The sequence below is a fragment of the Adiantum capillus-veneris genome, chromosome 19 (assembly GCF_014529385.1).
Source record: "Adiantum capillus-veneris isolate H3 chromosome 19, ASM1452938v2, whole genome shotgun sequence".
Classification (NCBI taxonomy): domain Eukaryota; kingdom Viridiplantae; phylum Streptophyta; class Polypodiopsida; order Polypodiales; family Pteridaceae; genus Adiantum; species Adiantum capillus-veneris.
In genome coordinates, this window is record NC_140949.1 from 51,083,282 (window position 1) to 51,107,906 (window position 24,625).

Below are 24,625 nucleotides of genomic sequence, written 5' to 3' on the forward strand. Positions count from 1 at the left end.
TTCCAATGAGGAAAATGTACAGCCTATGGGGGATTTTGAAAATGTTACAGATCAGCCTATTACTCAACATCAGCTTACATGATGTTGAGGAACCTTTATATTTTGATGAAGCATAGAATTCAAAAAATTGGATGGCTGCCATGGAACCAAAATATGATGCACTTATAGAAGAGTACAAGAGGACTTTGTGCGATTTGCCTCCTAGAAAAAAATTCATTGGTATGAAATGGGTTTACAAGGTGAAATGCAAGCCGGATGGTGAGATTGATTGTTATAAGGCTCGACTTGTTGCAAAGGGTTATGCACAGTAAAAAGGCATAGATTATGAAGAGACATTTTCTCCCACTTGTCGTATGACTACTGTGCATTTTCTATGTGCATTAGCAACTCATTTTGGCCGGGATGTACATCAATCAGGCCTTGTTACTGCTTTCTTGAATGGTGACATATTTGAGGAAGTTTATGTCAGGCAACCTCATGGTTTTGTCAAGAAAGGACAAGAGGATAAAGTGTGTAGATGTAAGAAAGCTTTGTATGGGTTGAAGCAATCTCCTCGTGCTTGGTATGATAAAGATGTCACTCATTTGGTCAAACGAGGATTTCGTAACAGTCCAACAGAAAGCACATTGTATGTAAAGCGTGAGGGTGATGTACTTCTCATTGTGGTTCTTTAAGTGGATGATTTCTTGATCACTAGACCAAATGAGAGACATATTTCTAAATTTAAGGCTGATTTGAATGCTAATTTCAAGATGAAAGATTTGGGTTGTTGCATCATTACTTGGGTATACAGTTTAAGCATTGTGATGGTGGTATTTCCTTGTGTCAGAAAAGTTACATAGAGACATTGCTATGTAAGTTTGGACTTGAGGATTGAAAACCTATTGCCACTCCCATGGAAATAGGTTTTAAATTAAGTCTTCATGATGCTGGTGATGCTACAAATGTCACTCTTTACCACATTGTTGTTGGATGCCTCATTTATGTATGCAACATGAGGCCGGATATTCAATTTGCAATCTCACAAGTCATCAAATTTATGCATAGCCCAAGGTCTAAGTATTGGCAGGATGTCAAGAGGATTTTCCACTACTTGAGTGGCACTTGATATCTTGGCTTGTTTTATCCCAAGGGGGGATCATTACCGCCAGACTTACATGTTTTTTCGAACTCGGATTGGGCTGGTTGTTTTGACATGTGAGTGTCTACAAGTGGTTTTTGTTTCATGCTTGGCAGTTCATGTATATCATGGTTGAGCAAGAAGCAACCTATTGTGGCCACTTCTAGTTGTGAGGCTGAGTGCATGGCAGTCTTCACAGCTACGGTTGAGTGTGTATGGCTCAGATGCCTTATGGCTGATTTGGGTGTTGGACAAGACACTGCCAACACTATCTACATTGACAGTGAGTGTGCATTGGTAGTTGCAAGGAACCTATTTTTTCGTGCTTGCACAAAGCACATTGAGGTGCATTACCACTATGTCAGGGAGAGGCTCTCAGCAGGAAAGATCAACTTGGCTTATGTGCCAACACAGGACAACCTTGCACATGTTTTCACAAAGGCATTGTCTCGTGAGAAGTTCAAAGCTTTCCGCAAAGCTTTGGGCTTAATCCCCTTTGTGGACTAATCATGTCCTCATCAAGGCTTGGCACTTCCCTTTACTCTATGTGCCAGATCTCATTCACCGCATCACTCCCAGGGGGGATTTGTTACCATATACATGTGGTAGTGATGTGTGTGAGCACACATAGGACCGCCGGGGCATTTTTCCCTCATCGGGAGTTTTTTCCCCCCGTGCATTGTATATACACCCACCATTCTAGGGCTATCTATCTTTCCATTACAGTAAGTAATACACTCTTTGTTGTGTGCCTTGAACTTCCTTCGTCTTCTCCAAGTTGTGTGTGTTTTCCTGCAACCCTAATTCCAACACTATTTTTTGTGGTGGAACACATACTTACAGATCTTATGGTGAGGCATTGAGCATGAAATTTCTTCCACTGACGTTAAGAGTGGTTCTGTTTGTGCAATCATCTCATCCATGGTTGCTTGCATCTTTTTTGATATTTTCTATTTTTGTGTACCCATACATGAATCGTGTGAACAATCTTGTGTGGAAAGACAGTACTCACTTATTAATGTTGGAGAGTTGAAACAGGAGCACCTCGGGGTTTCTAGTAAAATAGCAACCACAATTGATGGAGAAGGTGTGAGAAGGTTGTTGTGTCAAGGGTGTTGCCACAGACGGTAGTAAAGAAATCTATGCTAACATGGAGCGAGTCGCACGTCTCTACGGGTAAAGTGAAGGATTGCGCACTCTTCTCATAGTTGTACACACTCGTGCCATGAATGCTCGACTCCTTTCTTGCCTCAAGTTTATGCGCACCATCTATGACATGCCGTTCATGCAGTGGTTGGTCTTTATCATTAATACTGACGAGATTCTCTTATTCATCTGGTCATTTATATCTAGCTCATGAGCGTTGTGTGTTTCAAACTGTACCAATGCCCAAACTAAAATCCCTAATAATCTTTTGGTTTCTTCTGATGGGACTCCGTTGCCCTTAATTCCATTGATCTGCCATGTAACATATTCAAAGCCTTCCCTTAATTTAAATGTATGTCATAAAACCAGATCAGACCATTGACCCTATTTGAAACGGAATTTTTTTGGTTTCAGCAGTTTGATGGTTTATAGTCCAGTCATTGTCTAGTGGAGCTCGCCAATGTTTGAATTTATCTGTAGCATCGGTTCCGTCACTTGCAATTGCCCCTTCATTGCTACTCTATTTTTATCCATTTTTGAGATATTTTTGAAGTTGCTACTAGTTTTCTAGAGCCTGATACACGTCCTTAGACTAGTACTTGAAGTTATCACGTCCAATCGTCCATCCTCAGACATTTGAATTTCTTCCAGTATCGCTTGATCACAACCATCCTTACAATTTTTGTCCTTATTGCACTGGTCTGGTTGATATCAGACTTACTGGGTTGAAATTGTTGAACTGGAAACCATTCCAATCCCTCACTAGTGACGTATCCTTTTTCCAAAGTATGATTAGTTATTATAATATCAAATAAAGGTGGGCAAGTCTCATCTAGCTGTGGAATATTCATCTCCATCATTCGCAAAACTGCTGATGAAAATTCGCTAGATCATGCTGAATGTGCTGCTCAGAATCAGATTCAATTAACAATTCACATGTGACGACTTGGATTATCTAGAAAATTCCCTTTGGATCTAGATATGTTCATCCAACTCGTTATGGACTCGTGTATGAACATCCGCCAAAGTTTGAAGAATGAAGTATGGACAATCCTCAGCATTAGAAACCTTGTGACCTCTCTTCTTACAATGATCACACCTCTTGCCTGGTTGAATATTTTCAATCAAAGTTTGCTACCAGCATTTCTTGACAGCTTCCAGTAATGCCAAAAGATCTTCGTAGGAATAAGCATGTTGTCATTGAAAATATCTCCATTGAGTGTATTTAATTGAACAATGATACTTTGAATGACGTCTGGAATGGGAATACTTGCATTTCCAAAATGGTTCTGATAAGAAATTAACCCACTTCTGAAGAAAATGTTCATCAATATTCATATACATTGCTTCTTCATGCAGGGACTATAGTCTACGCGGTTCGCCTAGACCTAGGTGACTCACAACACATATCAACTCTTGTGGTTTGATGTCTTCTGGATTTACTCTTGTCATATCCATAATATATGTCAGTATCAAAGACTTGATCCTCAAATACAGTAAGTCTCATGAACGTCCTCCTCCCATGTCACTCTCTAGAGTTTGTCATGATGAACTTGAACTCTAGAACCCCAAGTGGGAGAGTGTTTCACTTGTCAAGAGCAATTCAGCTCAAGCCACCGTGATCACCAAAATAGAATGAGTTGGTCTCTTCAGACAGCTATTCCACGTTGGGTTAGAGGTATTTGTCAGTTCAGACAGGTAGACTTCAGACAACAGATTAGATAAAGACATTGATTCTGAAATGGAAATGGAAATCATGTAACTGAAATGGAAATGACACATAGACTGGAACTAGAACTAGAATTGAAATTGGATTATATTCAGATTAGTACAACTAGAATAAAGTACATTATGAGCCAAAGGATTGCTCTGAACTTATAAGCAAAAGAGTACAAGAGCACAGTACAATAGCATGTCACTCCCAAGATCTCTCAAGAAGTCACCCAAGTCATTCCCCAATTATGGCCCCTATTTATAGGTGCCGGACTAGGTCTCTGCCTAAATATCCACTGTGCAGTTATTACAGTAGTTGGCTCGATAATTATCAATTCAACCACCAGTCAGAACTCCAACCTACGGACTGTTCCCACCGTCTACAACCCATTCAACCAAAAACCTATTCTAGATGCTCCAAACATGATCTCAAGTGCAAGGCTAGGGACCCACTCCACCAAAGTAAAACGGCCTCTGAAGACAAGTCTCGATTAAACAGTTGAGAAGTTGTGTGCCAAAAGTGTACAAGGAGTGAAATATATGTTGAATCTATAGAAAAGCCACTAAAGATCTTGGAAAAAGAGGAGGAAATTGAGCAAAGCACACTTGAGAGGACAAGAAAATCCTAAGAGGGTCGGTAATTTCATCCAAATTTTCCTTGAAAGCCATTATTTCATCCTAAAGTGGATGTTATTAACCAAAATTCTTTTTGTTTCAAATCCTTGTATTAGAACCCTAAGTTTTTAATCAAGATGCCTCGGGAGAGAATCACAAATCTTGGAGATCTTTTAAGTATTTTTCCCATGCTCAAAAGGTCCAAAACTAGCAATGGGACTGTTTTTAACCATTTTTACCAATTACATGTGAACCTAGTTTCTAAGGACATTCTAATAAATAGTCCAAGTCGAGTCATTTTGAGGGTTCTAAAGTTGAGGAGCTTGTCACGTCTTGAGCTTAGAATCTTTGTGAACGCCTAGGAGCTTCATAGCTTCCATATCCACTCTTGAGCTCTACTCCCCTCATATCTCTGGACTCCCACATGCTCCTCATGTATTGTGTTTGATAGAACCAAAGATATTCTCTCTTTTTTTTGTAAATGTCTCTTGTTAATGTTAATCAAGAAATCTTGCTTGGTTTTGTGCTTAAACAATGTTGTGGTGCCATTTGATGTCTTATCATTTAGGTTGTGCTAACACTAGGACTAGAGTAGACAGTGGCATTTAGGGTTTTACTATCACCACACATTGGCCCCTTGCACATCTCCCTTTTGGTGCTTAGGGTTGAGTTACATTTCGCATTGAAACAATTGATTGCATTGCATTAGAAAGATGAATATAGCATAGGGTTCCAAATAGAAGTGACAGTGGTTGAGCTTGTGAAGATAGCTTGGTGTGACTCTCAAAGCCTCCAATGTAGTGCAGGGTTTAAGTAGTTTTCGGACGTTAGGTTAGGGTTAACTTCCTTGTTCTTGTGGATTGACAATCTATTTGGTTGCATTGAACTATATACTATGATGCCCACATTGAACTGCTTAGAATAGAGTTTTTTGGTCGAAAAAATAGCTGCCACATGGCATGCCCGAACTCGACAATACACATGATATGTCACATGACATCCAGCTTGCATACTCAATTCTTAGTATACACCTTGACCATGAAAATCAATCCCAAATCGATTGGTAGCTACAAATCTGCATTGAATGTTGGCTCATACAATAACAATGTAGATTGGTCATATACTCAAGAACTTTGGATCTGATTCGAAATAGCTCTAATACCATCCAAGTTGCTAATAATATAGGCTTGGAAATCTCACACAACAAAAACTGACGAATTTCCTGCTCCAACATCAACACACTTTTCGAGAACTTGAGAAAACAAGAAGGATTCGTTCTTCTTCCTTAACTTCTTTTTCCTCTCCAAAAATATGTCTCCTTACTCCTATTTTTGTCAGTGATGATCAATAAGAAGAAACAAAAAATTGAAATCGTTGCAGAATTGACTCGGCGTGAAACGCTAGAACATGGAAAACGTTGTTTTGTTTTCTTCTAGCGTACTATTTTCCACAAAATGCGTTCTCCTAAAAAACTTTCTAATCAATACTTTTCCTTGCATCGTGGATCTCTCCCCTTTTGTATACAAATGCAACCTCCTTTCTTTACTTATTTTTTGGGACCCAAGTCAATCTCCTTGATTAGAATTGCAAAAAGCTTTTCTACTTTTAGCTCTCTTCCTCCCTGGTCTTGCTTGAGCATCTTCATCAACCATCGTAGCACCATAAGAACGAGGCACCAAGACCTTTCCCCCTTCCACACAAAAAAGAGCTTCACAAAATCTTTTTTAATCTTTAGTACAAGCACCACATTTGGCATGCGTACAAACCAAAACTACACCAAGGTAAAACAAATTCTATAAACACTTTCACCCCAATATTTCACATCGTAGATGCGGAGCATCACAACAATGTACATTTTAACACTTAAATTTCCAAAGTAAAACAAATTCTATAAACACTTTCACCCCGATATTTCACATCATAAATGCGGAGCATCACAACAATGTACATTTTAAGATTTAGATTTCCAACAATTGGCATCAAAGCAAGCTTTGGCATCTCGGACATGCCAGCTATATAGCACAAATTGAAACTGTGCAGTTTTTCTACTCACGTAGCTTTTGCATCAAGTGTAGTCACCGACCGTTGCTAACAACAATGATGTTTCTTGAAAGTAGATAAGGGACTCCCCACTTTGGGCAACATATCCTCTTGTTGTAGAGAACGCTTGGAATAACCCATCTTCATTCAAGTGCTTCCTCATTCTTGTGCACAATTCTAACACAAATCTCCACTTTGGGCAACATATCCTTTTGTTGTAGAGAAGGAACTACCCATCTTCAGTCAAGTGCTTGCTCATTTTTGTGCACAATTCTAACACAGATCTATACTCACTCCTAGACTATGGAATATGATATAAGACCCAAGTTCCATGGATAAGGATTAGTAGAGGATGGTGCAAGGTCTAGCATTCATGCTACTAGAATTGTATCATCTATTACTAACTAAGTGGGTACATTAGGACCCTTAAGAATGCATTGACTTGAGCTTTGAGCAAAAGAGACATGGAATAGACTAATATAAATTTGGTAAAAATTGCTTACCAATCAGAGGAGCTAGTGTCCAAGGTTATGCATGAGGATGATGATATGGTTCTATTTCTAGGAGAGATTAAAGATCTTAATGAACAATTAATTTCCATTCATAGGTCAATCCGAGCAACACTCTTGTACAAGCAATTCTTGATGTTTTCCCAAATTCTTATCAACCTTATGCATGCTATCTCTGTCTTTAGGCTTGTGACATAGAATACTTAAATGTAAAGTCAAATGGTCGTATCCCCGTATTGCTCCAAGAGAAAATTTGACATAGTTACAAAAAGCTATGCATGATTGCATGCAAGACAAATAGCTGACGTGTGCGACCATGCAGGAGTCACAATTATTTCAAAAAATAGCTGATAACTATTGCATGACCACTGCCTAATAAGGGTGCCTATATTGGAGTATATGTACATCCGTAAGACAAACGTGCTTCAGCTTGAAGAAGTTGAGAAAGGTAATGAATCTCCACTGTTTTGGTTTGGTCTCATAGGTAACACTAGCTCTCTCCTCCACATGGTCGAGAATCATAGCCACTCATTGAAATCTACCAAAGCACACTCTCTCTCTCTCTCTCAAGTGCATCATATCACATACTCGAGAATCATAGCCACTCATTCAATCCTACTACATTTGTTCAGCTGTAAGTCATTAAACAGAAAAGTTAATGATAAAAATACTGAAGACAATCTAGTAACCTCTTAAAACAAGAACCCTCTCCTACAAGGGTCCGAGCTATCTGGATATAACACCAGCCAGTGCGACTCATTAGAGACTCCCTGCATTTGTGTCACACATTGATGCTGCTAAATAACTTCAACTGTTGTTCGTTCTGTTCCTTGAGTTGGCACGGATGTGTCGTGCTTGAGAAGCGCTTGGGAAGAACAGCGAAGCCAATCCACAAGGGACCTCCAAATGAATCATTCACAACCTTCATTTATTTGAAGGCACGAAGCTTGAAAGCGCGAAGGCCACGCCAATCCAATCTGCAAGGGAGCTTGTCCCATTAACTCATTAACCCCCATTCAGTTGCGTCTGCCCATCTCATATGAGAGAGAATGACCGAATGTGTATGTAAATGCAAGCTCCAACAACGCTTGTGAAAACAAAATAATAATAATTGCATTACAAATTTTGCAGTCTCTAGTTAGATTTGCGCTTGCAAACGTCGGGACTGCTGTTACAACTTCCACACCTCTCAAAAATCCTTCCCATTTCTTATAATATGATGGCCCTGCTTTGAGGGATAAAGAATAACCTGGAACCTGTCTAGAGATCTTCACTAACACTCTGCACTCAGGACAGAACTTGTCCTTAAGCCTCGAAAACCCATTCGCCGAATATGCTATATGCTGTATAACCTATACAAAGGAAGAGCCCATACACCATCAAAATTGAGCAACCCTGTGCCGCATGTAAACAACTCAAGCCATTGAAACCGTTCTTTGCAGCCTTGTAAATGTAGGAGCTCTTATGCTCCACCACCATCCACTAACAAACCATGAATAAGCCATTTTTCCACTGTCTGCATTAAGTAAAGGAAAAACACACAATCAGATCATGTTTCTTATTACACAGACATACATTGAAACAGAGAATACATACAAGAACTCATACATAATGAATCATTCTACACAGATCTTAACCACACAAACAATGAAACTAAAAGACTCCAAAGTCCATCTGCTAAAAACCAGAAGAGGAGCTTACTCAAGAAAGCTTCAGCTAACATCTTCAATATGCAGGCTACCAGTGCAGTTCTCTCTCACTGGTTCTGATGCTGTCGCAATACCAACTAAGAGTCTTAGGACCTCGGATGTGTCGTCCAAGAAGTACTTTGCTTTGCTAGGTTTCCGCCCCACCGTGCAAGCAAAAACTTCTGCTGTAGGGACATGAGGGGGTAAAGCCATTGCAGCTTCTATACTCTCAAACATGTCCTCGTCTGACCTATCATCACCCACACACAAAACGAAATCTGGCGGGCTGCCCCGCTCTGCCAGGGATGATAGAAGTTGCTCGACAAACACGCCCTTGCTTACCCCCTGCTCAAACGAACACATCAATCAATCACTCAACACTAACTAATACAAGAAAAACAAGGCAGTTTATAGCAATGGACATCACCTGCGGTTTCACTTCTATAATCTGTTGACCTGTCTTGACAGACAAAGGTTCATTTGCAAGAACACTCTCTAAATGGTCTAAAAGTTCCTTTGCCTGCCAAGAGCCAAAATCTGGGTCTGCATCTTGGTAATGCCAAACTAGCGCACTTTCCTTCGCCTCAATGTATGATCCATCTGTGCTTTCTGTGTAAAGTTTCAGCACAGGAGACACAACTTCCTTCCAGCTAAACTCCATTAAAGGCACAGGCATCTCCCATGATTCCTCTCTGGACCACCTGCATTATGAACAAATGTTACAACTTGACACAACAAATAAGTATACAAGCATTGACACCCCATTCTAGATCTAAATCGTTACCTGTAGAAAAAGCCATGCTCGGCAGCTATACCCAGTTTCTCACAGGGTGAAAACCATTCGCTAAGAGGTTGTCGACCTCTTCCACTGACAATGAAGACCATATTGCTAGGATCCCCACAGAGCTTGTTGAGAGTTGCCAAAACCTCCTGGCTAGGTGTCTTGTTTATAGAACCCTGAGGCACCATTGTACCATCATAATCTAAAAATATGACACGACTCTTTGCGTTCTTGTAAGCTGAGACGATATGGTCATCAAGTAGCAGCTTCTGGAAATGCGGATCAAGTGCTACAACCCTAAAACCAAGCCCAAAACCAAGGCCATAACATAGCCACCGGGAATGATCCCTACAAGACCTTTCTAAGTCTCCAACGCAACTCTGAGCCCAATAGGCAACGTTGTGAGTACTAACATATTTGTAGTGCTTTTCGTGCCTCATCTGCTTTTCTGATTCAGGCATGGTGATTGCTGAGTTCATGGCCTCGGCAACAGCTTCAATGTTCCATGGGTTTACCCTAACAGCCCCACTAAGGGACGGAGAGCATCCTATAAACTCTGATACTATCAGCATACTCTTCTTAGGAGAACCACCAGGCAGTCCAAGAACTGCGTCAAGATTTGGCGTACCCTGTCTGCAGACAATGTACTCATAAGGGATAAGATTCATTCCATCCCTCACAGCTGTCACAATGCAGCATTCTGCAATGTTATAATAGGCAATCTTCTCATACATCGGAACACGTCGTTCCTCAATCAATACAACAGGTTTGTAACCTTCATATCCAAATTCAGTATTGATCCTTGCAACAGCTGATTCTGCCTCCAGCTGCACTTCCTTCACATCTTTGCCACGACCTCTTGCAGGATTCACAATCTGCACTAAAACCACCTTGCCCCTCCACTTAACATGCTGCCGCAACAAATCCTCCAAAGCCAAAAGTTTCAAACTGATCCCTTTGAACACGTCCATGTCATCAACCCCCAACAAAACAATCTTTCCATCAAACTCTGCCCGAAGCTCCCCCACTCTCTTTTCTGTGTCTGAGAGCTTCAGACCATTCTCCAACTGACCCATGTGTATGCCTACTGGCATGATCTTTATGCCCACAGTCCTTCCATAATAGTCAATACCAATGTACCCTCGCTTGGACTCATATTCTAGCCCCAACATCCTGCTACAGCAAGAAAGAAAGTGCCTTGCATAGTCAAAAGTATGGAAGCCAATGAGGTCTGCATTTAAAAGCCCTCTCAAAATTTCTTCTCTGACAGGGAGCGTTCTGTACACCTCGGATGAAGGAAACGGACTGTGAAGAAAGAAACCCAGCTTTATTTTATTGAATTTATTCCGAAGGAATGTGGGTAGCACCATTAGATGATAATCATGTACCCAAACAAAGTCATCATCAGGGCTGATAACTTCCATGACTTTATCAGCAAAAACTCTGTTTGCTGTGACATATGCTTGCCATAACAAGCGGTCAAAGCGACCACCATGATCTGGCATGAGGGGTAACATGTAGTGAAAGAGAGGCCATAGCTGCTGCTTGCAAAATCCAAGATAAAACCTATCGCTCAATTCATTAGGAAGAAAGGCTGGCACACATTTGAAATTCTCCAAGAGATTTGCAGAGACATCATCCTGTTCACTTGCTTCAATGTCAGCATTCAAGCAACCGACATAGATGACATCCATATCCTCAGGCACACCATCCTTTAGCTGAAGCAGAAGAGAGTCCCTATCCCAGCTGAAAGACCATGTTCGATCATCAGATTTCCTTGTGGCACGTAGAGGTAGAAAGTGACCCACAATGATGATGCGGTCTTGTACAATAGATGATGGCACATCAGAGGCTACACTGTTTGCAATGTCATCCTCACGATTATCTGCACACATTCCTGGAGATGAGAAAACCCTTGCCACTCGCTTCTGAGGCGGGACATGTATACTCCCACTGAGCTCTGAAAGATTTGCATAAGACCGGGACACCATTGCCTTAAACACCTATATAGCCTGCAAGTTCTTGATCCTGCAGCAGAAGGCAAACAAAGATTAAAAAAAACCGAAACAAGCGTTCAAAAACAAGCAATATTTCCTTACCACATGTATAATCTGGAAAAACTGTTGAGCTTCAAATAGAAAGCATACCGTAGCAAGAAGCTGAAGGACCAACTGAAGACAGATCGGCTATGGAGAGCTTCACCAAATAATTATTAGGGAACAGCAAGCAGCTGCAAGGAAGGTGAAGAGCGAAATGTAAAGTGGATATATGAATGCCCTTTGGTATCAAGACCAAGGATGCCGCCTGCTAAACCCAATCACAAGAAAGGAACCGAAACGGAACGGACAATGCCCGAAGACTGTGTATCGAGAGAGAGAGAGAGAGAGAGAGAGAGAGAGAGAGAGAGAGAGACCACGACAATTCTGCAAGCGCGAGAGATAGACGAAAGAGGGGGAGGGGAGAGAGCCCAACTCACCAAATCGCGAGAGAAACAAACCCAAAATTCGAGTTTCTGCGAGGAAGCATCAGAAGGTGAGAAGGCAGAAGAGAGAGAAAGACGGAGAGAAGAGAGAACGTAGAATCAGGTATTGCTGCGCCCGGACGGCAACTGAATTTCACCCATATTTTCTCTCTCTACATGTAGCCCTTATCCAAACAACAGTGAGAGAGAGAGAGAGAGATGCAAAGTCGTAATTATCAACAGAATTAAAAAAATAACAAGGTAGATTTTTGTTTTCACACACACCGCCATGCCAGCTGGATCCAACCTACCCCGCAGGCTTTTGGTTTTTAACCATAGTTTTGCAAAGAGCCCGATCCCACGGTCCCACCACCCCCATCCAAGCCGCCCAAGAAATTTCTTTTGCCCGGGAAACCGCTCCACACGTGTGAGAAAAGAGCGAGGAGAGGCGCCGACTTGACCCTCACTTCAAAGTTTGAAGGCCAGCTCAGCCGTCTACAATGCTACATGGCTTCCTCTCAACACGCACACAACACACAGTGACTCACACCTCATTCACTGTTCTTATTAAGGGCGCCCTCACACTGCTTGTTTTCATTTGGCAGCTTTTGAGCCGTTCTAACTTCAATCTAAGCCCACACATTCTTTGTGTTTGTGTGTGTGGTTGCAAGAAACCACACACAGCTTGACGGAGGAGAAGCTCAAGAGCACACACATGGCATGACTCACACCTCGTTCACCCTTCTTAGGGTGGGTTCAGACTAGGCGGCGAAAGAAAAATGCAAAGGGGCGTCAATCCTCCATGGCAAAATTTGGTTGATTGGAATTGAGGCACCCTTCCGTCGGGCCCTCCATTTTTCTTCCGACCCCCCCCCCCCCTCTCGGAAGAGTTGATGGCCTCTCTCAGCCCCCTTCACTTTTTCACTTTTCCTCCTCCACACTGTTCACACTAGGCGGCGGCACATTTAGGAAAGCTTGTTTCTTTCGCCGGTTCAGTCTGAACCCAGCCTTATTCAAGGCACCTTGCACCCTCACGTTGCATGTTTTCATGCGGAGGCTTAGAGTAATTCTACCTTAGGGTTCGGCCACACATTCTTTTTATGTGTGTAGTTGCAAGAAAACACACACAGCTTGAAGAAGGAGGAGCTCAAGATCACACAACACCACAGTTACAACAAAGGCTAGAGGCGGGAAATACAAAACACTTTTCCATATTACAAAAAGCCCGTCATCCAAGCATAATACTCATGGGAGAGCATCAATCAGAGATTGAAAAGCACCCCTAGCCCTCATTGTAATGTCCCCTCTCAATATCTCAACTCTCTCAAGAATACCTTTGTAAAAGTTTGCTTTGTCTAATAGAATTCAAAAGTGCTTATTGTTTGTTTTAAAAAAATTAAAAACACACAAAGTTTTGTCACTATCAGTGAGCGATATAAAAAGGTAAGTGAGCCGCATAGTGATGGACATGCATATAGGGCTGAGAGGAAAAGAAAATTTCTTAGTAAGATACATAAATTAAACTTTCTTTACAAAAAAACAAGGTCTAGGATGTCCATGGGAAAGAAGCAATGCATTGGACATGATTTGGGACCCTCAAAAGCCAACAAATGGGGGTATCTAAGGTTCGTGCATTCTAAGAGCCATGATTGGCATGACTAAGCAAAATTGCTCCAGTTTATTCACATATGAAGTTTGAACCATCCAAATAAGTTGTCATAGCATCCCCAATTTATGTTTTGACTATATCAATTGCATTCAATTGCATCATGGACAGCAAGATTAGTAATGAGCTAATCTAACAAAAGCATGCATAGGTGGAATGAGTGCCTCATTTTTCTTTACATGACTGCAGACCATTAAACGATGTCCCAAAGTGTTATACAAGTCTCTTGAGCATACATAAGTCTCTTTGGGAGATAAGATCAAAGGCTGCATATTACTCGAAAATGACAAGTTGATTGAGTATGATTAGAGTCCATTTGCTTAAGAATGATAGCCCAAAACCATTTGCTTATGAATCCCAAAACCCTTACTTTCACAATTGCAACCAACAACAATTCATTTCACAACCTTATTATCCACAATGTGAAATATTTCTTGTCCACTAGAGCATAAGCCAAGCAATCAAGCACGCATACATGAGCCTCAGAAAGTTCTTACATGCAAAGACTTATATGAAGTTTATAGTTATGTACAAGAGTCACAAACTATTATACAGGTCTTTTGAGCATGCATGTGTCTCAAAGGTATATAAAAAAGAAGTTTGGTATTGAGATTGTAGCATCTAGCCCTAGTTGTTGTTTATGGACTCACAAATAGGTTTGATTAGTAAGCATTGCATAGATAAAATTCAATGACACAACAGAGTAGAAGATTAAAGAGAGAGCTCGTAAATCTGCAAAGACACAGAAAACATGACAGGAACAAAGTGTATCTTCATTCGTGATACCAAAACAAGAGCAATAAGGTTTCTTAAGTAAAAGCATTTTTGTTTCACAAATACCAAGATCAGAATTCAAACAACCAAAACGAATCTATTCCCAAGAACGTGAATATATGTAACATTTCTAGATAAAGAGTTTCACAAATAGGAATTACCATCGTTAAGTCATGAATGCCCCTGTCAGTTGTTTCATATCCTGCAACAACTCCAAGAAGAGGTCTTGAATGGAGCTCTTCATAACTCTAAAGACTGGCTTTAGAGGCCAAAAGGCTTCATTGTCTTACATGCTTAAAGTATTATAATTAATTAGGGTTTTAGCGGCTCTTATCTAGAACATGTAAATGTTTATAGCTCTTTAGTCCTTGAATCAATCCTCGTTTTGAGCTTTTGACAGTAAAGCCATGTTTGTGAGGATTAGACACTACCATTGCTTATAAAAATTGGTAAACCTTTCTAATTAAAGAGTTGAGCAGTCCTTATAACTCTTTGCTCCAATTGATGGTTGTGTATTTATAGTTTCTCTCTCTCTCTCTCTCTCTCTCTCTCTCTCTCTCTCTCTCTCTCTCTCTCTCTCTCTCTCTCTGTATGTGTGTGTGTGTGTGTGTGTGTGTGTGTGTGTGTGTGTGTGTGTGTGTGTGTGCACGCATAAATGGGGTAGTTTAGACAAACAAAAGTTTCGAGTATCACATTCATTACCTTTCAATACCATATAATGACTTTTCACTCTTCAATGAAAAGAACCCCATGCATGATAAAGTCACGATTTCCTGAATATTTCATTTGATATATCCTATATTATCCCGTCCCTAATTTTACAATGTCTTTTTTTAAGTAGAACCAAAGAAGAAAACCTTGATATGGAATTCTTTCGCATAAGCATAAGTGAAGTAAATACTTGACAATCGACAAGTTGATGGCATAGCCTTGGAAGACAATAACCATTTACAAAAGTGCAAACTCGTATTAGACAATAGAATCAATTTTTTTGACATGCCTCGCTTGTCACCCTTGCTTAGATTGATAAACACTCTTATTTCCGAGACATCTCATGGTAGCAATATAAACAGACATGGAGCTCAAATTTTGAATTTTGCCTCCTTGACTTGTTACCTTTTTCTCTTACCCTTGGTGACATGCTAAAGATTATGGTTTGCTATCTTAAGGTTTCCTATCTATTATCATGGGACCCATCAATCACTTCCTTTTCTTATGAGAATCAAAAGACTTGTTTACACTATCAACTTTGAGCACTATTCAGGATACAAATCCAACGTGCCAAATGACTATCTTCTAGGTTCTTGTTCCTTGAAAAACAATAGAATTGCTTAGCCATCCCCTCCCAATGTTTTGGGATTTGAGGATAATATTACTTTCAAATCATCTTGTGATATAATAAGTAGCAATCTTTGACATTTTATCATAGGTTGGTGATGAAGTTGAGGTATTTGTCTTCTACTTAATTATGTTGTCCAATTGGGTTCTATACATTGATGTGACTTACACTTCTTAAAATAGAAAATAGTGCTTGCTAGTGTCACCAATGAGCTAATTTAAGGTATTTGCATTGGTACTCCCTTTTCAAGCAAGAACACACTTTCTAGAAGCATAGGGTATAAGGTATAACCAGAGTAAACCTCAAAATAACTCTAACTTGCAGGTTGGTGAGACTCACATGTTGATGTTTTTATGACCTCACTATGCTCACTTTTATGGTTGTGACAACAAAAGAAGAGGAATGTTGGGCTTATCTTAATAGTCACCTACTTTGTCTGAGTCCTTTTGAAGAATGTGTAGGTAAAAGTTAAGTCTATGCCTTGAGAATTAAATACTAATTACTTCCAATTGTACTAAGAACCAATATGTAATGTAACAATGCAATGTGTAGAAGAATGTGTAGGTAAAAGATAAGTCTATTCCTTAGAGAATTAAAAACTAATCACTTCCGATCCTACTTAGAACCAATGTGTAGTGTGTAGGTAGGTTGATGGACTATTCCATTACCTTGAATGCTACAAGATAAATATATAACATAATCCAAAGTACCATATGCCATGTGTAGCTTAAACATAAGTCTATGCCTTGAGAATTAACAACAAATTACTTTCAATCCTACATAGAACCAATGTGTAATGTGTATATGTGTTGGTGGACTATTCCATTGCTTGAATTTTACAATATAAAAATTCAATATAGCTATCCATCCTAATCCAAAGTACTAGTATTTACATTGACATCTTTGTGCCATGTACAAAACAATAGTGTCACACATGCTTTAAAAAAATCTAAATCACCCCACATGGCACAAGTGTATGCCCTAGAGAACTACAAAGCACATTAATGACAACAACATAGTGTCACACATGTTTTTTTGAAATATCTAACTCAACAAACAAAGTGCTTTCCACTACAGAACCAGAAAGTACACTATTAAGATCCTTGAATATCGCAAATTATAGCTTTTTCTTATCGATTTGCACCTAATAACCGATACATACATATCCATACTCCCATTCGTATACAAGGAAAATCATTTGGAATTTATATCTCCAAATCAAAGGATTGATCTTGCAAGCACAATTGCAAAATAGCATATACAAAATATAAACCAAATAAATACTTAAATGCAACTAAATTTGCCATTTGGATTGTTGTGTGAAAACAATTTGAAAAATGGATGCTCTAGGAAAAATAACTAGTGTCATTTTCATTTAACATTTAAATTGTTTTACATTTTAATACATTATCTACTTTGCTAGAAAATCAAGATTGGCAAAGAAAACAAATGGAAACACATAACCCAACTTTTTAGATTAGAACCAACAAGGTGCTCCAAATTTGGATACTCCGTATGGTGATGAGAAAGTGATTCTAATATCTAGATTTGTAACAACATTCATCAAAATAGTCATGGTTTAGGATCCCATTTCAGAGGGGCCTTTATATTGTACAACTTTGTTATGGCCTTCCAGAGAATCAGAGTGGTCTTTTTAGATGTTGGCTCCTTTCACCTTGGTGCTTTCAATAGAGGTTTTGTGACTCGTGCCACCATGCACTCAAAAGAATGGTCTCCTCATCATTTATATTTATCTTTTACTCTTTGTCAACTATATTCTCGATGTTATACACCAACAAGTGTATTGGACCAACTCTAGCAACAAGTGTGGACGAGGAATTTCCTTTGGCTATGCCATGTACAAGAATACTTTCAATCTTTGATGGTCATCCATAAGTAAGAAGTTGTTAGAGAACATGTATTTTTTGGTTTAATGACTACTTATTCTGATATTGCTTGTTGCACATGCAGGTATTTCAAATGATCCTTTGATGCTTGCAGTCCTTATTTTGTCACTTGTGGATGGTTTTGTGTGACACAAGTGACGTTCTTCACAATAAACAAATAATAATAGGAGTAGTTTTGTATGCAAAGGAGATATATAAAAGCGAGAATAGAATAAAAGAGATGAAGCATCTTGTATTAAGGTTAGTGACTATGAATAGTACAACACACTCTTCTGGAAGGAGCTCAAAGCACCTAAGCACCCCCAAGTGCTTCACGCCTTGGATGCAATAGACTTTCGTCTGCATCTCACTCTCAATCACAACTATAATCATAATCGTATGAGCTCTGCATGTGGATTCTTGGCTAAGTACATGTTGAGTGCCTTTGTATCTTTCTTGGTAAGATTTGGGAAGTGGCATTAGCACGGCCAGAAATCCAAACAACAACATGAAATCTACATATCTTAGTGCTCAAAACTCTGAATCACGTGCTTGAGGAGTTGATTTTAAATAATTTGAGAGAAACAAGCACGCTGAATGTTTCTACAAAAACATTACGGTTTGTAAGCCCTAGAATTGAAAATCTATATATAATCAAAAAACTTGCGTTTAACCTCAAATAAGACTTTATTGTCAAGAATCATTTCAAATAGCAACACAGATAAGACAACACATATTTGCGACAAATATCTCAAAGAATGCTCATTGTTTTAAAAATATAGGTTAACAATAGAATAGATAATCCTTCTTATGACATTACTTAAACCCGCAATCTTAAAGTGTGCATAATAATTATAAATCTTTAACTATGTAAATTACATGGCCTATTATGTTTCTTGACAGAGTTCCTAAGCTTGTCCACAAAAGATGTTGGGAATATGTCTATTGCCATCTTATATTTTCTTTTGGAAAACTAGCCCATCGACTCTGTCATAGGTTGAATCATCGATTTTTTTCTCCTTGTGTCTTCTTAAGGTCTCTCTCTATTTTCACAGTAGATGTCTGTAGCACGTTCAAAGATGGTTGAGTAGTCCTTGTAGGTTTCTCATCAAACTATGTCTCAGATTGCTTTAGAGAATAAGATTTTCATGCAAAGATCTCACGGGGGTAGCTTTGTACTTTGCATCATTGAGATGTATCTTTTTCTTACGTAGTTCTAAGACAATCTTTTATGTGGCTCATTGCTTCTTCATTGGTGGCAACATACAAACGTTTATGAAAGATGCACAATATTCTACAAGACATTACCTCCTTAAAACCTTGTGTATTGAAGCATGCTTAGAATTGTTATTGCAGCAATCATGATTACAAGCTGAGCCGTGATAATTTTGACATTATCCATTAGAGAGATAACTCAAGCTTTCAACCGCTTTCCACCACTTTCATGCACAAAGGATATTTTGAAATCTACCCATGTCTTTCTTTATGACACTATTCAAATATACATGTGGCATACTTGCTTCAATCTCTAAATTGCAAACTTCAATCTCATGGCTAAAAGATATGCAATGTGATGCAAGGACAATATCTTGTTAGAAAAGCCTTAAAAATGCCACATCACTCATGGTTCCATGACTGTAAGCAAGGGGCTAGCTTGCTTGAAGCTGAATATAAGCTTTTTAAGCCTCCTTGAAGAGGGATACAAAGGGTTTTCCTATGGTGTGCTAGTGCAGGCCCAGACAACTCCTACCTTGTATTTGAGTGTGTGAGGGTTCCAATTAGGGTTTTATCTCTTCAAAAAGGTGTGTGGGCTTGTCTAAGGAAGGGACAAAGCTTCCATGAGATTGCCTCAATGAAGAATTGAATGAGAAAGGTAGGTTTTCTACAGTGCAAACAAGCACTATATGTGTGTAATTGAGGATGAAGCTCATCGAGGCTACATGAAATCATCACACACACAAGAGTTTTGAGTTTTTTTTGGCCTCTTGAATGAATGGAGCTTCAATGGATGAACTTAATTTTTTTGTTCTTTGTTTTTATCTTTTGAATAATTGGTTCACATTCCGAGGCTTGCTAGCTGCATCGTAGAATTTTTGAGACCGCGTGGATTCCCACCTCAATCGAGCCTACTATCAGAGCTTGTTCATGCCATGCACATGCAAAAAGGGGTTGTTCACAACGTTTGTTATTAGAACTCAAAACTACTCTAGTACCACTATGAGGAGTCAGGACCAAGAACTGAGCATAGGCGTCCGACCCTACCTTTAGGAGACTCCTAAATTGCTCATGCTTAGCCAACTATGGCAGGGTGGTGCCCCCTAGTCCTACCCTTGTCCTAACAGTAGAGCACATTTCAAAACTCCAAAAAAAACTAGAATATGCAACCTTCAACACTAGTGATAGAATGCTGAACTTTGAAGATATGCAAAAAAAAATATTGGCCTCAATTTTGGAGTAGAAGATTTTGCATATCACACATGTGAAAGTAGAACTTGTTAGTGGCTACCAAACTCGTTGCATGAAAGAGCATTCACAACATTAGCCTCCATGGTTGGGAGGGCAAGATATAATTGTAAAATTGATATGCAAGGTTGATTTGCTCTCATAGTTAAACAACTTGTACTTCTAGCACAATCAAGGTGCTCCCACTCATTTGCAACTTGTGTTCATATGCAATTTTCCCCTTTCAAATAACATGCATGCAAGTGGAAAGCTACTACTCTCACCAGTTGTTAGAAAAAAACCAGGGTACATTGTATTCTAACCGGCTAAAATCATAAAATCCCGGTTAGATTTTGAGCTTGCCTTGAAGAAAACCGGCAAATTTACACAAGTTTTAGTGTAAATACCGGCAAAAGCTTCAAATTTTGACCTAAAAACCGGTAGAATTTCAAATTTTCCCTTATTTTCTTCGGTTAGGAAAAATGTATTTTTCTAGCCCTGCTCACCACCTCTTTATGCTTCACACAATCTAGAATGGCGCATGGATTGCTTCAAAAATACATAGCTTATGTGAAAAACTTTGAGAGGTAGAGTTAAAAGGCCAAAACCCTGAATTTGAAGACTCTTGATATCCAATCTAGTGTTTATCAAATTGTGTTGGACCTCTACTTTATTAAATTGGTGCTATGGAGTGCACGTCAAGGGACTAAAATGAGATTGGGTGAAGCACTCTTATCTACACTTATGGTTGTTTGAATGGATGGGTGAATTCTTTGCAAACATCCTCAAAGAAATGTGCAAAGATGAAGATGAGGAGGAATAATGGATCTCAAGTTAAGGTTCTCTTAATTGAGTTGGTTTAGCATAAACTTGTAGTTTCAAACAAACGGCCTCTTTGTCATTATCACAATGAACAAAAAGGGTACATATGCAATCTACATAACAAGCAAACCAGTAGTAATCGTGCATGTTTATATGCATATGGCCTTGGCCACAAGGAGACTTTCCCACACATGATAAAAATGAACAAAGCACTAATGCCATCTTTTGACATGGTGCTCATGGAAGGAGATCCGTGGCCTTTCACCATAGCTCTCAAACTCAAGTGAGTAAAGGAGATATCACCGTCCATGCTATTTTATAGGGCAATCCTACATTAGAACCTTTCAAAGTCATACATTTCCCCTATCATTTTTGTCCAAAGTGGGTATATTTTGACCATTTTATGACCTTTTCTGGCCATTTTCAGCTAAAAATGACCCATTTTGCCCGTAAAAAGCCCAAACGAGTAGGGAAAAATCCCTAAAATTGTGCAAAAACTTCCCTTTAGATCAATTTGCATGTTGAACCTGATTGTTTCACTTGCCTCCTCTAATCACATCGTTGATGGCTACACAAGCTGCATGCTATTTTTGGACGGTGTTCATCTACATTACACTTTCCGAGTAGCCCACCATGATGCACTTGACATATGTACATTTAAAAACCAAATTATGCATGTTCTAATGTAAAAAAACATGCAACATTTCCATGTCCAAGGTCTCAACTCTTTGGTAAGGTATGTACACAACTGCAACAATCGCGGAAATCGCTTTCACACATATGAAAATATGTATACGCTAGCATTTGGTCCCACACATCAAAAAGCATAGAAAGTGAGGTAAATGTTTTCAAAAAACATATCTTCGCTTTCATCCTCACTTTGCATAGAGTCATTTCCATCATCTTCATGACTTACTTGTTCATTAAACTGATCATCATACCCTCTTCTTTTGAACAATTTTATCTTTTTTTCTACAATGGGAATTGTCATTTCTGTCTCATCTAACTCATGAAGGAGGGTGATTGGGCCTATGCCTCTTATCAAGACTGACTTTATTTTTCAACCTTTCTTCTTTCAATCGTGATACTGCAAGCTCAATATCTTTGGGCCTTCTTTCTAATTACTGCATTCGCAAAGCAAGAAGGCCTTCCCTAGTCATTCCATCCTCCCAAGGTGACACATTCCATATAGAAATCACATCCTCAATTGGCATTGTAGGTTTCTGACCATACATTAACTCAACATGCATATGACCAGTGACTGAGCTATGAGTTGTACGGTCAGTCCATAAAGCATAAGGCAATAAACTTGTCCACTCTCCAAGTTTACCTTTGCAAGCCTTAGACAAAGCTTTAATGATAGGAGAATGCCCACGTTCAGATTTACCATTTCCTTTAGAGAGGTTGTTAAACGTACCCGAGATCTCATTGCCCCCCCTTTGCATCTCCAAGGATTGAACCCACAACCAAGGCATCGAGAGGCACATGCCTCAACCACGTTGCTTGCATATGCCTTCTTGATGTATAGTGCCCATGTCATCTTTGATGAGCAAACCTTGCGAGGCTAAAGTAACCTTAGGAACCCAAGATTATTTAAGTTCAAAGGGACTCTCGCATAGCCAAAATTGCTTTTCTTAATAAGATATACAACTACTGATGTCAACACCCTAGATTGATACACGCCCTCGATTGTGCACGCCCTCCCATGTTAATTATTATCGAGGCTGCACACGATAAAAACAATGCTCACGAGAACTTTATGGTCTACTTATAAGGCCTTAGGGGTCTCTTGCTATTGTTAACCTTTGGATTGAGCTTGTCGATTAATGTCAATTATTTTGCTCTTCTGAGGCTGTGCGACCTTCCTTTTTCATTTACCCCACTGCCACTTGTTGTGACCGAACCCTTTGAAAACCTTCATGTGGAAGTTTGAAGGTCTTAAAGACACTCAAACTAAGATTTAAGTAAGTTTAAAGCATAGTCTATTCTCAATTTTCAGCCCATGGATTGAAACGTGGGAAGGACCTCTGAGACAAGTCTCGCAAATGCCAAGTGGCGGCCATTTAACTGAAGGACGAGAAATCCGGGAGCCAGCTCAGCAGCGGCGGGACGCGTTAGATAGGCTGCACAGTGTACAGATTGTTACGGATGTGGAAAATAAGGCTCCAAAATACTACTTTTTTAATGGACCTGTTCAAATTTCGGTTTTAAATTTGAGAAATTGCTGCGAAATCAAGGATCAAATGCAGCGCCACGAAGCCGTCTGAATACTTCCCACCTACACTTTCTGGGCCTGCTTGCTGACATGTCAATTTTTAAATCATTTTTTATTCTTGATTTTCATGGGCCATGCCACATGCTCGCAGCTCCATGGATGATGGTCCCCAGCATTCCGCATGATGTGATGATGATCAAGCGCATGCAATATGCAACCCATGCCACCTATAAGCGGGGATTTCCACACTAGAGGCCCTAGAGCAAATCGTGAGAAGTCCCCCCCTCTGGACTAAGTGGCACAGGCATGGGAGGGTGGGATCTACGGCGGGGGGATTGTGGGCCGTAGATCTGGGTGGCAGTGCCGAAAGTACACTAGGGTACCCTAGATTACTTTTGTTCTATGAAACTATTTTCTCAAAGCTTTATACAACTGCAATGAAATAGGAAGTAACTCACCATTTTCAACACACTTATAGTTATGTCTCATTTGTGATTGGTCCCAAGTGCACCGCATTGACGGACCTCAACCAGGCAAAGAGTTCGAACTTCGTAGTGGCACAAAATGAGACCTCGAGTAGGGGCCCAGAAAAAACCTTTTTTCTAAAAACTTGGAAAACTTTGAGGTAGATTGACTATTTTTGAAGATTTTTTGGACTGAATTCCTCCAAAATTCATGGCTTTTAAGATGACATTTGAACATAAATTTCCTAAAGAACTCGAAAAGATTACATTAAGAGCGCTCCCCGATAGATGCAAGGCCGTTTATATGTGCTCTGGCAATCGCAAGTGAGTTTGCACGATCGACCAAAAAATACCACTTGCAACCCAGACTTTTTGCAAATGTGGAGGGTGGTTGAAACACTCGCCAACAAAAAGGTCGCAGTGGTCTGCTCGTTAGTGTTGCTGCTAGAGAGTGTATGGAGCACGAATGTCGAAGGTTGAGGGCCCTCCAAATCAGCCGTTTAGAGGGCATATGTGGAGCCCTCTAAAGGCTATGGTCACGTGAGGGTTAGTTATCAGTAAGCCTTGACAGTTCTGACTACGACAAGTACGCCAGTTCAGAAGGACACGAGGAGCAGTAGGTAGTGAGAGGGAAAGCGAGGCTCATAATGGAGAGAGAGAAAGAGGGTTGACCAACAAGAAACTATGCCTTTTTAGGCATTGTTAACAATACTAAGCGGATGGAAAGCTATATGTTGCTAGAGATGGTTGGCTGTTGTAACGGGCAACCAAGCCTCGTGTGACCATAGCCCAAACATAGGTTTGTCTCAGGGCAAGGTTTTGTGTGGTGTGAAGCTTCACTTATTACAGGTTCTAGAAGGGCCCATGGCCATCCGTTATCCAATACATGCTTCACCTCATGATGAGTTGATGAGCATGTCCAAGTCTCAAGAGTCCCATGGGCC

At 39.9% G+C, this 24,625-nt stretch overlaps 1 protein-coding gene across 1 annotated transcript; it reads right to left on the reverse strand.

Moving 5' to 3' along the window:
* Positions 1 to 7,743: 7,743 nt before the first annotated feature.
* LOC147434003 (alpha,alpha-trehalose-phosphate synthase [UDP-forming] 5-like) lies at positions 7,744 to 12,393 on the reverse strand. Its single transcript, XM_086490638.1, has 5 exons — positions 11,760 to 12,393; positions 9,616 to 11,640; positions 9,259 to 9,532; positions 8,845 to 9,176; positions 7,744 to 8,659 (listed from the first exon to the last, which is right to left on the reverse strand). Exons 2-4 carry the CDS (start codon positions 11,601 to 11,603, stop codon positions 8,856 to 8,858), a joined length of 2,583 nt encoding a protein of 860 aa, XP_086346764.1. The 5' UTR covers positions 11,604 to 11,640; positions 11,760 to 12,393; the 3' UTR covers positions 7,744 to 8,659; positions 8,845 to 8,855.
* Positions 12,394 to 24,625: the final 12,232 nt, after the last annotated feature.

Bases quoted from the DNA above. Each gene is read 5' to 3' on its own strand.
- LOC147434003 (XM_086490638.1), bottom strand. From the start codon at position 11,603: ATGGTGTCCCGGTCTTATGCAAATCTTTCAGAGCTCAGTGGGAGTATA. The intron at 9,533-9,615 runs GTAACGATTTAG...TTCATAATGCAG, and splicing joins GAGCATGGCTTTTTCTACAG to GTGGTCCAGAGAGGAATCAT. The intron at 9,177-9,258 runs GTGATGTCCATT...TCGTTTGAGCAG, and splicing joins TTATAGAAGTGAAACCGCAG to GGGGTAAGCAAGGGCGTGTT.